This window comes from Rhinopithecus roxellana, chromosome 6 (genome assembly GCF_007565055.1).
Source record: "Rhinopithecus roxellana isolate Shanxi Qingling chromosome 6, ASM756505v1, whole genome shotgun sequence".
Taxonomy (NCBI): domain Eukaryota; kingdom Metazoa; phylum Chordata; class Mammalia; order Primates; family Cercopithecidae; genus Rhinopithecus; species Rhinopithecus roxellana.
Genome location: NC_044554.1, coordinates 92,134,447 through 92,149,386, shown reverse-complemented (window position 1 = coordinate 92,149,386; position 14,940 = coordinate 92,134,447). Strand labels below are relative to the sequence as shown.

The window sequence follows — 14,940 nt, the reverse complement described above, 5'->3', positions numbered from 1 at the left end:
TACAGGGAGAAGTAACTGTGTAACAAGCTTGTGTCTCTGCCTCTTCTCCACTGATATCTTGGCCCTTCAGGTCTCTCTCCAGTTTTGTCACTCTGTCCCCACAAGTGCCAGAAGGTGTGCTGCTTTCCCTACCCCCAGCAGTGGCTCTCTTCCCAGGCAGAGCTTGGGTTCTCAGCCTCTTGTCCTACACCCAGAATTAGTAAATGCCTCCAGGAAGAAAGTGGCTGAAGAACGCCAGCTCAATTCTTTGCTGCCCTGGAATCTTGACCCTTCTAGTTGAGGTTGCCTCAGCAACCCTTTGATGCCTTGGATACACGATAATTCCATAGTCTTCACCCTCTAGCTAATGTCAATGAGTAGATTATTTTTATGGACTTCTGTTTTGGCTAGCTTTATGCCATCACAGTTTTCTGTATATAAACTTTTTGTTTCTCATTACTTATTGATGTAAAATAAAATCTTACTCTGAATCATAGTAACTTTTACAACTCTCCTTGATTTATTAATTCATGGCCATTATAGTAAATATTGATTACTAACTTTCTTCCATAACGGTGAGGATTAAGAATATTTTATGAAGCCATAGCAAATTGTAAGGTTCAACATGTAAAGTTAGTGACAATATAACACTAAGTCTGTATACTCTTGTTTTCAACTTTTGAATTTATTTTACCAGTGAAGTTGTAGCAATTAATATGCCTAGGCAAAATGAAATATGAAGATCTTAAACTTTAGCTGTAGTTGGAATTATTAACATCGTTGAAGGAACCATCTCTGATTCTCTCGTAAGAAGTGTATTTTGAGGTTTTCAAAACAAGTAAGTGTATGATGGCAGTCATTTTTCTTTGCCGTTTGTGCAGGAAGAAGAGAGCGAAGAGGAACCCAAGCTGAAGTATGAAAGGCTTTCCAATGGAGTAACCGAAATTCTTCAGAAGGATGCAGCTAGCTGCATGACAGTCCATGACAAGGTAAGGTAGCACTTTCAGAGGATTCTTCTGTAAATTGTTTCTATGGTAAATTTGCTTGTGCTTTGGAGTCCTGATGCTTTTGGTGGTGGCTTTTTACAGTGATCCTGTCTCCTTGCCGCTACTCTCTTCCTCCTTGACAACAAAAACGAACCAAAAAATCCAAATATTTTATATGTGTGTACAAGCCCATTCACACACATACAACACACTCCAAGACTGTATTAAGTAGAGTGTAGACAGTGATCAAAGTCAAAGATTTATATGAAATGATTTTTGGAAACTCTATCTCTCACTTAATTCCTTAAATTATAAGGATTCCATTAGGAACCTGTTAAGATTAGAAATAATGTGAAGGCCAGTGCTTTTATAGGGGTAAAAGGGATTATATTGTAGGTGTTATGAATAGTAGAAGTGCCCCAAATTACTACTTATATCAGTGAATGAATTTATTCCACATCTGGGTCCTTGCTATAACAAAGCTCCCCCCAACTTTCTGAGTCCAGGGTAAGTACTGGATAGCACCCTTAGCCTACTCTTGGACCAGAACAGTTTGTGTCATAGTCAGAATATTGGGGGGCATGGAGCTTCACCCATTGCTGCCTTCTTCCCTATGACCTTGTAAGTTTTAGTCCTTCCACAAAAAGCAAACTGCTCTTGTCTGATCCATCTCCTGGCTTTATCCTGTGTTACTAGAAGTGTGGTTCATCCTCCCCCTTGCTTCCCACCCAGTTCCTTTTTACCTCAAATTTTGTTTAATTGTAAATAGAGTCCTGTACCCACAACACTTTATTAGAGTGTGTGCCTTCTTTCTCATGTTTTACCAGCAGCCTTCTCCTTTGAGGTGTCTGCCATTTGGCTGCAATGCAATCGACCCCTTTTCATTGCTGCCATTGTCCAACTTGTGGTCCCTTTTCTTCACTCATTGAAGACTGCCTTTGCAGTTCTTCAACCAAATTTCATTCCAGTGACCCTTACCTCTTCCCTGTTTCATCTCCCCACTGATAAGGCCACACTTTGGATGGTGTCAGCACTGGAACTTGAGGATCTTAGCCTCTGTGATACTCTTTGTTGACCCCTGTTATTCTTCAACCTTTTGTGCTCATTTTCCCACAAGCTGTATGACTTTATGGAGTCCTGATCTCTAATCCATTCATTCTTTTTCTTTTACTTTTCTGTGCCTGTGAAATGATTGATTATCCTAACTCTATCTTACCAGCATCTTCAATTCTCTTACATCCCTGTCTTCCCATTGTGCACCTCAGCCATACTCTCAACCCTGAATTAGTGCTTTTGTGACAAGGAGAGCCATGTGCTGGTACAGACTCACACACCTAGGTAAATTTGTCACTAAAAATTATTCTGAATTATTTGTCCTTCGTCAGTTTCTTTAGTCCTCAGTCCCTCTTCTGAACCACTGTCCCTTCTTTCTTAGAGGATGATGTCATTTCTATGTAAGAAGATTGAAATTGTCCGATGTGAACAGCCTCAATTCCTGACCTCTTTTTCACACCCATTCTTACCCATGGGAGATTTTCTTTCTTTCTTTCTTTTTTTTTTGAGATGGAGTTTCACTGTTATTGCCCACGCTGGAGTACAATGGCGCAATCTCGGCTCACTACAACCTCCGTGTCCCAGGTTCAAGCAATTCTCCTGCCTCAGCTTCCTGAGTAGCTGGGATTACAGGCACCCGCCACTATACCTGGCAAATTTTTATAGCTTTAGTAGAGACAGGGTTTCACCGTATTGGTCAGGGTGGTCTTAAACTCCTGACCTCAAATGTTCCACCTCAGCCTCCCAAGGTGCTGGGATTACAGGCGTGAGCCACCACCACACCCGGCCACCTACGGGAGATTTTCTTTCTCCTATTCGTGAATCTTTTTGTCCACTTTTGTTCTTCACTTCATCACATTTCCTCCCTTGTTTCCCAGCAATACATACTATGTCATGGAGCATACCTAATTCTACCTCCAGGTAACCAGGAATCTACCTTGTGTCTATATAGATTTGCCTATTTTTGTGTATTTCATGTAAGTGCAGTCAACATTATTTGATCTCTTGTGTCTGGTTTCTTTCACTTAATGTAATGATTTTGAGGTTCATTCGTGATGTAGCACGTATCAGTACTTCATTCCTTTTTATTGCTGAATAATATTCTATTGTATGGATATGCTATGTTTTGTCTATCCATTCACCAGCTGATGGACATTTTGCTGATTCTGAATTCTGGATCTCACCTTTCTTCTCAAAACTTCTTTATCGTGACACCATTCTTTTCCTATTTTCTTGATCGTTTGTGACATTCCTTTCTGTTCCTTTCACTTTCCTTTCTTTGCCTCCACTTTTCCTTTACATGTTGGCTTTCCTAGGATTTGGTCCATTATCCACATTTCTTCTTAATTTGTACTTTATCTTGGTTTTAAATCTCAGGATTTCTGTGACCACCTGCACACTGACCTTCACTGGAATAGCATGCATATTTACTTATGGACCTCTTAAACATCTTTATCTGCTGTTGTCTTTTTACCTGAACCTCTCAGCATGTCCATAATGAATTCATTTTCATTTCCCTCTAAACTTGCATCTATCTTTATTCTTTATCCCATTTGGTGGCATCACCACCTCCTTTGTCACCTAAGCCACAGATGAATCCTCCTCCCCTTTCACTCAGCTGTTTCCTAAGTCCTGGTGATTTTCTTACTACTCTTGCGCTGGCTTAGGCTCTTATCTTCTCCTGCTTCTACATAGTAAATAAAAGAATCTCTTGTGCCTCTAATTTTTCTACTTTAAACTCATCTGTCACCTGGTTGCCAGAATGATCTGCTGAAAATACAGATTTTAAAACTCTTGTATGATTTTGCATCAACTACGAAATAAGACCTGAGGTCGTTAATGTTGTATCTAATGCTCTCTAAGATCTTGCTCCCTGTTATTGGCTTGTGTCTTACCACTTTCTGCCATAAGTGTGGTGCTCTGGCTGCAACATTTGGCTGTTTCTACCCACACCCCGTTCTGCTTGATCCACACACATCCGGAGCCCTTCTCTTTTGTTCAGGTATTCTTTATTTTTTCCTGGGAACGAATGCACATACTGCGAACTTGTCTATTTTACTTCAGATTTGCTTTCACCCTAGTCTGTTCATAACACTTTACTAAAGTAATCTTCTAGAAACTTCAACCTGATCATGTAATCCTCCTTCTTAGAATTCTTTATTGGCTTCCTGATGACTTAATTATTTGGGCCTTCCCACCCTGATTTCCTCTACTTTCCTGCCTTTCATCTCTCCATAAATATTTGAATGCCTCTTATTAGCTGACCTTTCCAACCTTATCACCTGTCTCTTCCCCGGGCATGAATTAGATGTGTCATCCATAATTTCTTGACTTTGTCCTGCATTTTATGTGTCTCCGTGCCTTTGAGCAAGTTGTATCCACTCTGCCTAAAATTGTTTTTACTACAAGCCTACACTGTCTGCCTTAGTGTCTATTTTCTAATTTCTTTTTTAAAGTTCAGCACAGCTGTCATATACTATGTTCTATAGGGTCTTCCAGGTACTTCCATTTTAAGCATTCTCTTTAAATCTAATTGTAATTAATCAATTTTTATGTCTGTTTCCCTCATTATACCATAATCCTTTTAAGTCACAGTTGGTTATTATCTAAGCATATTATAGTGTTTTTTGTGTATTTGTTGAATGATCCAGTGAATGAATGAAATGGAGAACAAAGTTTGCCTGCTTAGAGGTCAAACTTTATTAACATTGTACTTAAACCAACTTTGCCAAAGAGCCTGATGGTTGGGAACTGTAATCAATGCTAACTTTTAGAGCATGCACTCTTTATCTGAAGTCCATGTTTCTATTTAAGAGGATTCTGGGCCGGGTGCGGTGGCTCAAGCCTGTAATCCCAGCACTTTGGGAGGCCGAGGCGGGTGGATCACAAGGTCAGGAGATTGAGACCATCCTGGCTAACATGGTGAAACCCCGTCTCTACTAAAAAATACAAAAAAACTAGCCGGGCAAGGTGGCGGGCGCCTGTAGTCCCAGCTACTCGGGAGGCTGAGGCAGGAGAATGGCATGATCCTGGGAGGTGGAGCTGAGATCCGGCCACTGCACTCCAGCCTGGGCGACAGAGCAAGACTCCGTCTCAAAAAAAAAAAAAAAAAAAAAAAAGAGGATTCTGATCCAGTTGAGTGTTTTAGTTTTTAATTCCGGCCCTAATTCTGCTACTCATCGACTTTTTCCCGGGAAGTCTCATCAACTTTTTGAACTTATTTCCTCATGTGTAATTGAAGGCACTCCCTGCTGTAATTCTTTGAATACTATAAAACACTATGTGAAGGTAGATGATATTAGACAGTTGACCAGATTTCAAATGGTCTACTTACTGTTTCCTTTGTGACGTCCAAAGGACTGCTTATCACCTTTTCTACTTGTTTCCTTACATAAAGTCCAATCTTTATGGATGTACATATATCAGTTACTTAAGTTACTTACATGAAGTTTAAGGTAAAAGCAGTTGTGCTTAGTGGATGATGCCCAATCTGGTAGTATGGAAAATGAGTCAAGTTTCTGTAATTAAACATGAGAGGGTCTAGTGAAATTATATTTATTCTTTGCCCATCCTGAATTTTAAGTACATTCAGGTTAAAAAAAAAAAAAGAAACAAAGCTCAGTGGTTACAAAAGTTCAAGGCTTTTAATGGCTGGAATGTGGGTAAAATTGGAGAATTTGTATTTATGTTGTCACATTTGTGGCCATTTTGCATTTTTTGTTTTATTTGAAGTAGTGGAAAGTATTAGTAAATGATGAAAATATGACTCATCCATAATATTGGTAGTTAAATAACTATAATTGGCTTGTTAAACTTTTTTTGAAGAGTATATATTTCTAAAAGTGGATAGCACTGATTTATCTAATCTAATAATGAAATGTTTTCCTCAACACAAGATAGCTTGTCATAAGAATCACTGAATCTTTTTTTTTCAAAATGTTCTAACATAATTTTAGTTTTAGGATGAGACTGTAAAGTCATAATAATTATTTTATGTTTTCTTTCTATTTTAAAGATTAAATGAACGAAATCAGTAATTTAGAAAAAAGAAGGGAAGGAATTAATACTTGGGTAAATTACGTAAAGCTTCTAACTTCCATAAAATAAAATGTAATTAGAAGTTCAAAAGTGGCCTTTATAGCGGTGTCAGAGAAGGACAGCATTAAAGCGTTTTAAAGATCCAAGCTCCCTTCTCCCTTAGTTTCCTAACAAACTAAATATAGTATTTATGAGGAGAATCAATATCGTGAAATACTTGGGGGGCAGTGAGCTTTTAAGACCCATTCTTTTACCACAGATAGCCTCAGAATGGAGTATTGTTTGTTTTCAGTTCTTATCATATGTGGTGTTTTTCTATTTAAATATCGTCAGTGTCACTGAGCGGTAAAATTACAATCATTCGAGTCCTCTATTTCTGATTAGAACATTCTTTTGCTTTGGAGGAAGCATTCCTGTTTGTTTTAACTATTCAGACTAATTTCCCCCCAGAATTACCTATTCCCCTTTCCCTTCCAGCGCCCAAGCATTCTCTTTTCACCAGGCTTGCTGTCTGCCCTGGATGACTAATCGTCATGGCACCTGGTGCATTCAGGCAGGCCTGTGCAGCGGAATCGTCATACCTAGTTATGTCTGCACACCTGATGTTTTATTAACCAGTATTGATTTTTCTACCCTGGGGACTTTTTTCTTCCTGAAAAAAGGCAACCTTGCAGGAGTGAAAGGCATTGCAGGGGATGAATGTCTAATGAACTCCTTCTTTCCCTTTTTGTGACTCGTCTTTAATGTAGCTTCATATTTTAAGTGCCTGAACTGAAATTTCGTTTTAAGAAATTCCATTTTGATAAATCCTTTTAAATCTTGACTTTCTGTAAGGTTATTTTTTAAAGATTGTGCTGCTTGACTGAAACACTTAGTAGTGCCTGTAAATTTGAGCATTTCATTATGGGTTGCAAGGAAGCATGCTCACATGCAATGAAATACAGAGAATTTTGAACTATTTGAGTAATGCTGAAATAAATAAAAAGGGAGAAAACTCATGTCATATTATAGGTAGTCCTAAAGTTTCTTCTGGTTTATTTAAGGTTAGTTCAGATAATTAAAGAAACGGTAGGAGTTACAACATAAAATGAATATGTAGCTCAACAGTTATTTTATGACACAAAAGGGGTTTTTCTTTTACATGATAATATAAACACTAACACTCAACATTATACATTAACTTTTATAGAAGCATCCTAAAGCTAACTGATGGTAGGAGTACACCTGAGATTTCCGGTTTCTCAATATGGCATGGATTTTCCATTTGAGAAAATAATTTGTTGTTTGTGTATGTGTGCAGCTTAAGCAATAGCACTGATTTACACATTTGCCATAAATTAGGGGGAGTTTCTGAATCATTCTCTTCTCACTTTGAGTTCAACTGTAGGTTGGTCGTGTTTTCACCACTGCATTTTTAATTTACTGCCTCAGTCCATCAGGCATTGTGTATAGACTGCATACACACCATTAGTTGTCAGTAGATGAGGGTCCTCATGAGTCATTCTGACAGCTGGCTCGCACCATCGCAATAAAATAGGCCCTGATCTGTTATTTCCCTGAAGCTGGAAACAAGCCTTCTCCAAGGAATGCATATCTTCTGAGACACTGCAGATCATTTATGCATTAAGCATCTTGTCTTTAAAAATGGTTTTATTACTACTTGTGTATTAATAGTATTATTAATTAATTAACTGGCCCCTTTGTTCTTCTTACAGTTTTTGGCATTGGGCACACATTATGGCAAAGTTTATTTACTTGATGTCCAGGGGAACATCACTCAGAAGTTTGATGTAGTAAGTATTCTGTATAAAACAATGTATGAGCTAAACTTCATGTGAAGTATTTGTGTTTTAGAATATTGGTTTACCAGTTTGTTTTAATAGCATCAAGAGAATCTTTATTAATTCAGTCAGAGTGCTAAGAGTATAAATTTGAACTTTATAATATATTCTAAAAACTTAAAGGTGAACTTATAAAGAAAGGGGTCTAGATGCATGCATTATGTATTTTGACCGGGTATCTTTTATATGCAAACTCCATGTAAAAATCTCTATGTCTATTTAATTGCAAATTCTTAATTATAGTCATCTATGTGGCTTTAATTTTGGGCATTTAGAATACTTCTGTGTTCTTTTAAAATTGTGACAATGTAGAATGTCTAGATGAATTGTTGTTAAAAGAAAAATGGCTGCGTTGTTAGTGAATAATAGTGCAAATTTACGTACTCTGGAAGTTTGTGGAATCCTTAAACTATGCACCCCCTCATTTAGTGACTCATGTCAGTTGTAAGTACATGCGCTGTCTTCTTACTGAGATGCCACATGTATTTGAAAGTTGATTGATCACCTTGCTGGATCAGTTTATCTCTTCTAAATATACAAAGAAAATATTTTATGTGACTCTTTTGATGCTTGGACTCTTAGGGGATTATATTGATTGAAAGCAAAGAACCAGGCTTTCTTTTTTAATTGTGATTTGGAATCATTGAGGATGAAGATACTATTGAATTTGAAGCTTGATTTGGTGTGTAAGGTGTACCTTAAAGGTATCAAGAACTTCCATGGTTGTGTAAATATGACACAACCGTTTGGTATGAAAAAGGTGCTCATTTCGGGGGACAATGACTACTTTTTTGAAGAAAGCATCAGCACTTGTCAAAAGATCCATCTATTGATGTAGTTTAGAAAGGAGATTACAGTTTCTAAAGCTGACATGTTGTGTGGGAAAGGAAAAGGGATGCCTTGTTTTGCTGAAAAGAAATGGAACCCTGGAATGAGGACAATCTTTGGAGCAACACAGACAGGGAATTATGTGCTCTAATCATACTGATGCATCAGGCAAATCTCTTTGAGGCAAGAGGAATATACTTTTGACTCTCCCTCATCTTCCCCCTGGACACTGGACATGCGTCTTGATGACCAAAGCACTTGGTCTTTCAGTTGCCATCCATTAAAATGTGTACCTGGTACTGGGCCAGGGCTCGTTTTTGTGGCGTTGTGCATGCCCCCTCACCTTTAGAAAGATTGGCTGTATAGTTTCTTAAATTTCCTGCTCCCATTAAATGAGACCCTGACACTCTGCTTCTGTCTTTTTCATATTGAATAGAAATTGCAGTGTTTGCTTGCTAAGGTTCATGGGCACATACCATTGGTTCCATTGCCAAAAGTCAGTCCTTGTATCTGTTCCATATAAGCCTTCAGTTATATCTTCTCTCATGTCTGTTTTATGTCGAGTATATCCTACATCCATCCTCTTTCAGGTAATTTATGGTATCATCCATAAATTTGTCCAAATCTTTCTTCAGTTCTTTTTTCAGTCCTGATTATATGACATCTTTGAAAATTAAGCTCTCTATAGCTTTGCACCTTTTATTTGGCAAGGGAGGAAGAGAGTTTGGTGCTGTATTTGTGTGTTTGTTTACCTTACTGAAGAAGTTGATAGTCTGTATTTGGAAGTTCTCCTTAGGCCATGGCTTCTTCGTGATCATTGGCAGAATCTACCGCAGCCAAGCGTATGTCTGCCTAACGACCTGGCATTTTGCACTCCTAAGTACATATTCAATAAAAATACATTAAATGCATATGTCCACACAAAAAACAGTTTGTTAATAATAGTTTAATGCATAATAGCCTCAAACTAGAAACAACTCAAATGTCCGTCAATAGTAGAATGGATAATTGTGGTGCGTTCTTAGCAAATTAAAAAGAACAAACTATTGATAGATTAATTTCATAGACTTAATGTTCAGCCAAAGAAGCCAGACCCAAATGTGTTCGTGTGGTATGATAGCTTTTATATGGTGGTCAAGAAAAAGCAAAACTAAATTACAGCAATAGAGTTCAAATAATGGTTTGACCTGGGAGGGAGCACAGAAGAGTCTTCTGGAGGGCTGAAAATACTGTCTTGGTGGTTTTCTCATGATCTACATATGTAAAAATCACTAAACTATCATTTGAGGTCTTTGTACTTTATATAAATTGTTCCTCAATAGCACACACATACTTGCATTAACACCTATACCTGTGTGCATGTCTTTGGTTGAGCTTGAGCAGTGCTCAAATTATCCTTGTTTGTGGAAGCAACCCCTTTCTGCTACTTAATTCTGAATAATACTAAACTTCCTAGGTTGATACCCTGTTCAGAGATCATTTTGTACATCAATCATGACACTGAGGTTATTCCCATGGCTGTATATTCTACAGTTACATAAGAAGGTTGACAGGATTCTGTTTTATACAGCCATCTTTTGTTGATGAAGAATGACAACTGCTAGAGTGATACTTTATTATGCATATTAATACTCAGATTTCAGAATATTTGAAAGAATATTCAGCATATGTTAATTCAAACACTTTGGCCATCAATTTTTTTTGAGATTATTTCTAGATATAGCTTTATGTTAACTCAAAACTTAATTGCTAAAGCAATTTTACTTAACTCACAGAGTAAAATAACATGACTTCAGAATTCTTACAGAATCTTAGATTCCTTCTAAATTCCCACAATATTTATGCCCATATAACCACTTTAATCATAGTATAATCATGCGTCGCTTAACAGTGGGATGCGTTCTGAGAAATGTGGCATTAGGCAATTTTGTTATTGTGTGGACATCATAGCCTCTACTTACACAGATCTAGATGGTACAGCCTACTATACACTTAGGCTGTATGGTATAGCCTGTTGCTCCTAGACTACAGACCTGTACAGCATATTATTGTCCTGAATACCACAGGCAGTTGGAATACAATGGCAAGTATTTGTGCCTTTAAACATACCTAAATATAGAAATGATACAATAAAAATATGGTATAAAAGATGACAAATGAATGATACATCTGTATAGGGGACTTACCTTGAATGGAACTTACAGGACTGGAAGTTGTTCTGGGTGAGTCAATGAAGGAGTAGTGAGTGAACGTGAAGGCTTAGGACAGTACTGCTGTAGACATTATTAACCTGGTACACTTGGGCTAAACTCAATTTATTTAAACATTTTCTTTCTCCACTAATATATTAAGCTTAGCTTACTGTAACTTTTTTTACTTTATAAGCTTTTTAATTTTAAAACTTTTGACTTTATAATAGCACAGCTTAAAGCAAGCACATTGTACAGCTGTACAAAATATTTCTTTATATATTTATTTTATAAGCTCTTTTCTATTTAGTCTTTTTTTTCTTTTTTACTTTTAAAATTTTTTATTAAAAATGAAGATACAAACACACACATTAGCCTAGGCCTACCCAGGGTCAGGATCATCAATAGCACTGTCTTCCACCTCCACATTTTGTCCTGCTGGAAGGCCTTCAGGGGCAGTAATGCACATGGAGCTGTCATCTCCTGTGATAACAATGCCTTCTTCCTGATACCTCCAGAAGGACCTGCGTGAGGCTGTTTAACAGGTAACGTCTTTTTTTATAAGTAGGAGGAATACATTCTAAATACCGATATGTATTTAAGCCAGCAACACAGTCATTTATTGTCATTATAAAGTATTATGTAGTACATAATTGTGTGTGCTAGACTTTGTATGAGTGGCAGCTCACAAGGTTTGTTTATACTAGCATCATCACAGACACGTGAGTAAGGTGTTGTGCTGTGGTGTTATTAGACTGCAATGACACAGAGTTTTAGAAATTTTCCAGCTCCATTATAATTTTTTTTATTTAAATGTTTAGGAAAAGATAGCTTGTAAAACATTACAGTCTCATGGGACCACTGTAGTCTATGATGTAAACCAAAAATAAAATTCTAAGCTTCTCAGTCTACCGAATGAACTCCTCCTCTCAGGATTCATGGAAAACTGGTTCAGGCCACGATGGGAACGGGGATTCAGACATGCCTCATTATATTTGGAATTCTTTTTGGAATTCAGGCACAACTGCCCAGCATTAACATTAAGACAGAGCTCTTAAGACTGACAAAACAGAACTCTTTGTAGTGTGAAAGGAAATAAGATACCAAATTCCAACCTGACTGTAATATAGCATCACGTGACAGATAGCAGGCCCTGAAAGAAGTCCAAGTATTTTACTCTAATATATATTTCTTTGATATATATTGACAGAGCTGTGCAAAGCTGTCTCTTTTGGGGAAAATTGACATTCTGTAGAGAATCCAGTTCCCTTTCCGGGTCTTTTTCTGATCCTGAAGAGAGTAGCTTCAAGGTCTGAATAGGAAACATTTGTCATGTATTACCTCTAAGGGTGCCACCTATGAGACTTCTTCTGCATAGTAAGAACCTTGGTCTTCACAATTCCCTATCTTAACTCAGATATGCCTTTCTGCTGATTCTTTCTGTTGATAACTCTTTCAAGCAGTTGCCAATCAGAACATCTTTGAATCTATCTATGACTTGTAAACATCCCTCTTTCCTCTCATCTCTTCTTTGAGTTGTCCCAAACCATTGGTTTTTCTGGACCAAACCAATGTGTACCTCACATGTATTGATTGATGTCTTAGGTCTCCCTCAAACATGTAAAATCAAGCTGTAACCCAGCCACCTTGGGCACATGTTCTGAGGATCCCTTGAGCTTTGTTATGGGTCATGGTCCTTACATTTGGCTCAGAATAGATCTCTTAGAGTATTTTACAATTTGACTTTTTAGTCAATAGTGGATGTATGTGGTCTCTTGTTGACCAAAATATTGTTATGAAGTGCATGATTGTAGTTACTTTTTCTTTAATAGCCTCCAATTTATTTAAACATTTTAATTAAAAACTTGTTAATTAAGGGTACTTAATTTGAAGCAATGATCAAATTATTATGCCATGTCTCTGTTAAATATTTAGGAGCATTATGCCATGTGTTTTAAATATTTATTCCTTTAAGTGTGCTAGTGAGAGAGCAAAGAACTTGCTGATCAAACATAAATTTCTACTGTTTACCTTTATGTGTTTTTCTTTCTTTGCTAGAAATAGAAAATGATGAGGTTTTGCTGTAAGGCACTATGGTAAGAGACATTATATAAATATTTATATAATGGATGATTATGAAAAAAAGGGGATTAAAACAAAACAGGAGCTTAGTGGGCATTTTGTGTTAAGATAAATATCACATTTTTGAAATTAATCTCTTGAGGCAGAGGTGGGATGATGATTCACCTTGTCAGCTAGCAGAATCTATTAGTATTTCTATTCCTGTTTTTGATTTGAGATTAAACTAACAGACTGTATTCCTTAGTTGCTCACACCTTTCATGTTCATGTGCTAGTAAAAACACAGACCTCTGTCCATGTAACAGTTGTGTCTCTGAGAACATTTCAGAGTTCTTTGTTACTTCCCACATCAAGTCCTAACTATCTAGCTAAGCATTCCAGACCCTGGTCATTTGGTGAAACCTACCTTTCTAATCTTAGTTTTAATTTCTTCCCCTCTAGTAATTTTTATCTGTTCACCACCTTCTAAATATTGCCGTGGGCATGCTTGTTTCTAAGCTTTTGATCACTTCTTTTCTCTCTAGAATGCACTTCTGTGAATCTCCATTCTTTCTGCAAAGTACCTCCCCTGGATTGTAGCCCTGAGGTGTTTTCTTCCTCTAAACTCCTGTATTATTACTATTTCACTTGTAGTGTGGCCCCTCATAGTGTCAGTACCAGCCTCACATTCATATTTGAAGTCTTGGAGGATAGTTGTCATGTCTTCTGGTATAACCCTCTCCTCTTCCTCACCTTTCTCTTTTCTCTGGTGCTATTTGGTGTCTAGTAAATATATATTGGCTGGTAATATTATTTTGAAACAAAGCCATGGAACTGGTGATTTTCTGTTACTACCTTTCAGGAGGGCCTCTGGGAGCCAGTTCTCTGTTCTCCTCTGTATTATTCCACCTTCACTTACCCATTGGATGTATAATTAGAAATTTCATACTGAGAGCTACTGCAGACTGAATTGTTCCCCACCTCCTAATTCATGTGTTGAAGTCCTAATCCCCAGTGTGATGGTATTTAGAATTGGAGACTTGGGGGGTAATTAAATTTAGATGAGGGCCAGGCATGGTGTAAACTCGGGAGGCTAAGGCAGGAGGATCACTTGAGCCCAGGAGTTCCAGGCTGCAGTGAGTTATGATTGCACCACTGCACTCTCTAGCCTGGGTGACAGAGCAAGACTCTATCTCTTAAAAACAAAAACTAGTTGAAAACAATTTAGATGAAGTCATGAGGGTAGAGTCCTCAAGATGAGATTAGTGACCATATAAGAAGAGACAGGAGAGACCTTCCCTTCGTCCCCCTTCCTGCTGGCCTTGTAAGGACACATCGAGAAGGCTCTCTGCAAGCCAGGAAGAGAACTCTCACCAGAATGTGACCATACTGGCAGATTGAGGACCTCCAGCCTCCAAAACTAAGAATTTCTGTTGTTTAAGCCACTGTATGATATTTTGTTATGGCAGTTCAAGCTGACTAATATAAGATCAGAGTCTTAAATCTTACTTTTGGAAAGTAACCCTTATATTTAGCAGCATTTAAGTTTTTAATATATACTTACACCTTTTCTAGTTGCTATGGATAATGTGTAAAGTCATCAAAGTGTAGAAGCTAAAGAGACTTTAAAAGATCATTCCAGGTGTAAAAGGTACCAGGGAAAGAAGTGTGATGTAAATTAGGCTTGAGTTGTTCTGGTTATGTATTCCATGCCCACTACTCTTCCACCCTTATCTCCTTGTGCATTCAAGACCTCCCTTATGTAGTGAGACGGTCTTTTTAGGGCACTTCCCTAACCTAAGTTTCAAAACATGTTTTTGTGACTGGTTCCTCATCTATGAGTGATGATGGTTTCATTTTTCTCCCTGGACTTTGGGACTCAACCATCTTTTGGACTGTGCTCCTGACCTTTTGTTGCTTTCTTTGACTTAGAAGAATTTATTTCTAATATAAATCAGCTCCTCTT

The 14,940-nt window shown here is 37.6% G+C and overlaps 1 protein-coding gene across 2 annotated transcripts in view; it reads left to right on the top strand.

The window, feature by feature from the left end:
- Positions 1 to 14,940, top strand: part of VPS41 (VPS41 subunit of HOPS complex) — a 184,946-nt gene that overhangs the window by 42,650 nt on the left and 127,356 nt on the right. For both annotated transcript variants that reach the window (XR_004057966.1, XM_030932462.1), the window contains exons 3-4: positions 861 to 968; positions 7,772 to 7,849. Coding sequence is in view for 1 of the 2 variants with exons in the window: in XM_030932462.1 (XP_030788322.1) it covers positions 861 to 968; positions 7,772 to 7,849 (186 nt within the window). In the remaining variant the exon portion in view is untranslated. The remainder of the gene's footprint in view (positions 1 to 860; positions 969 to 7,771; positions 7,850 to 14,940) is intronic.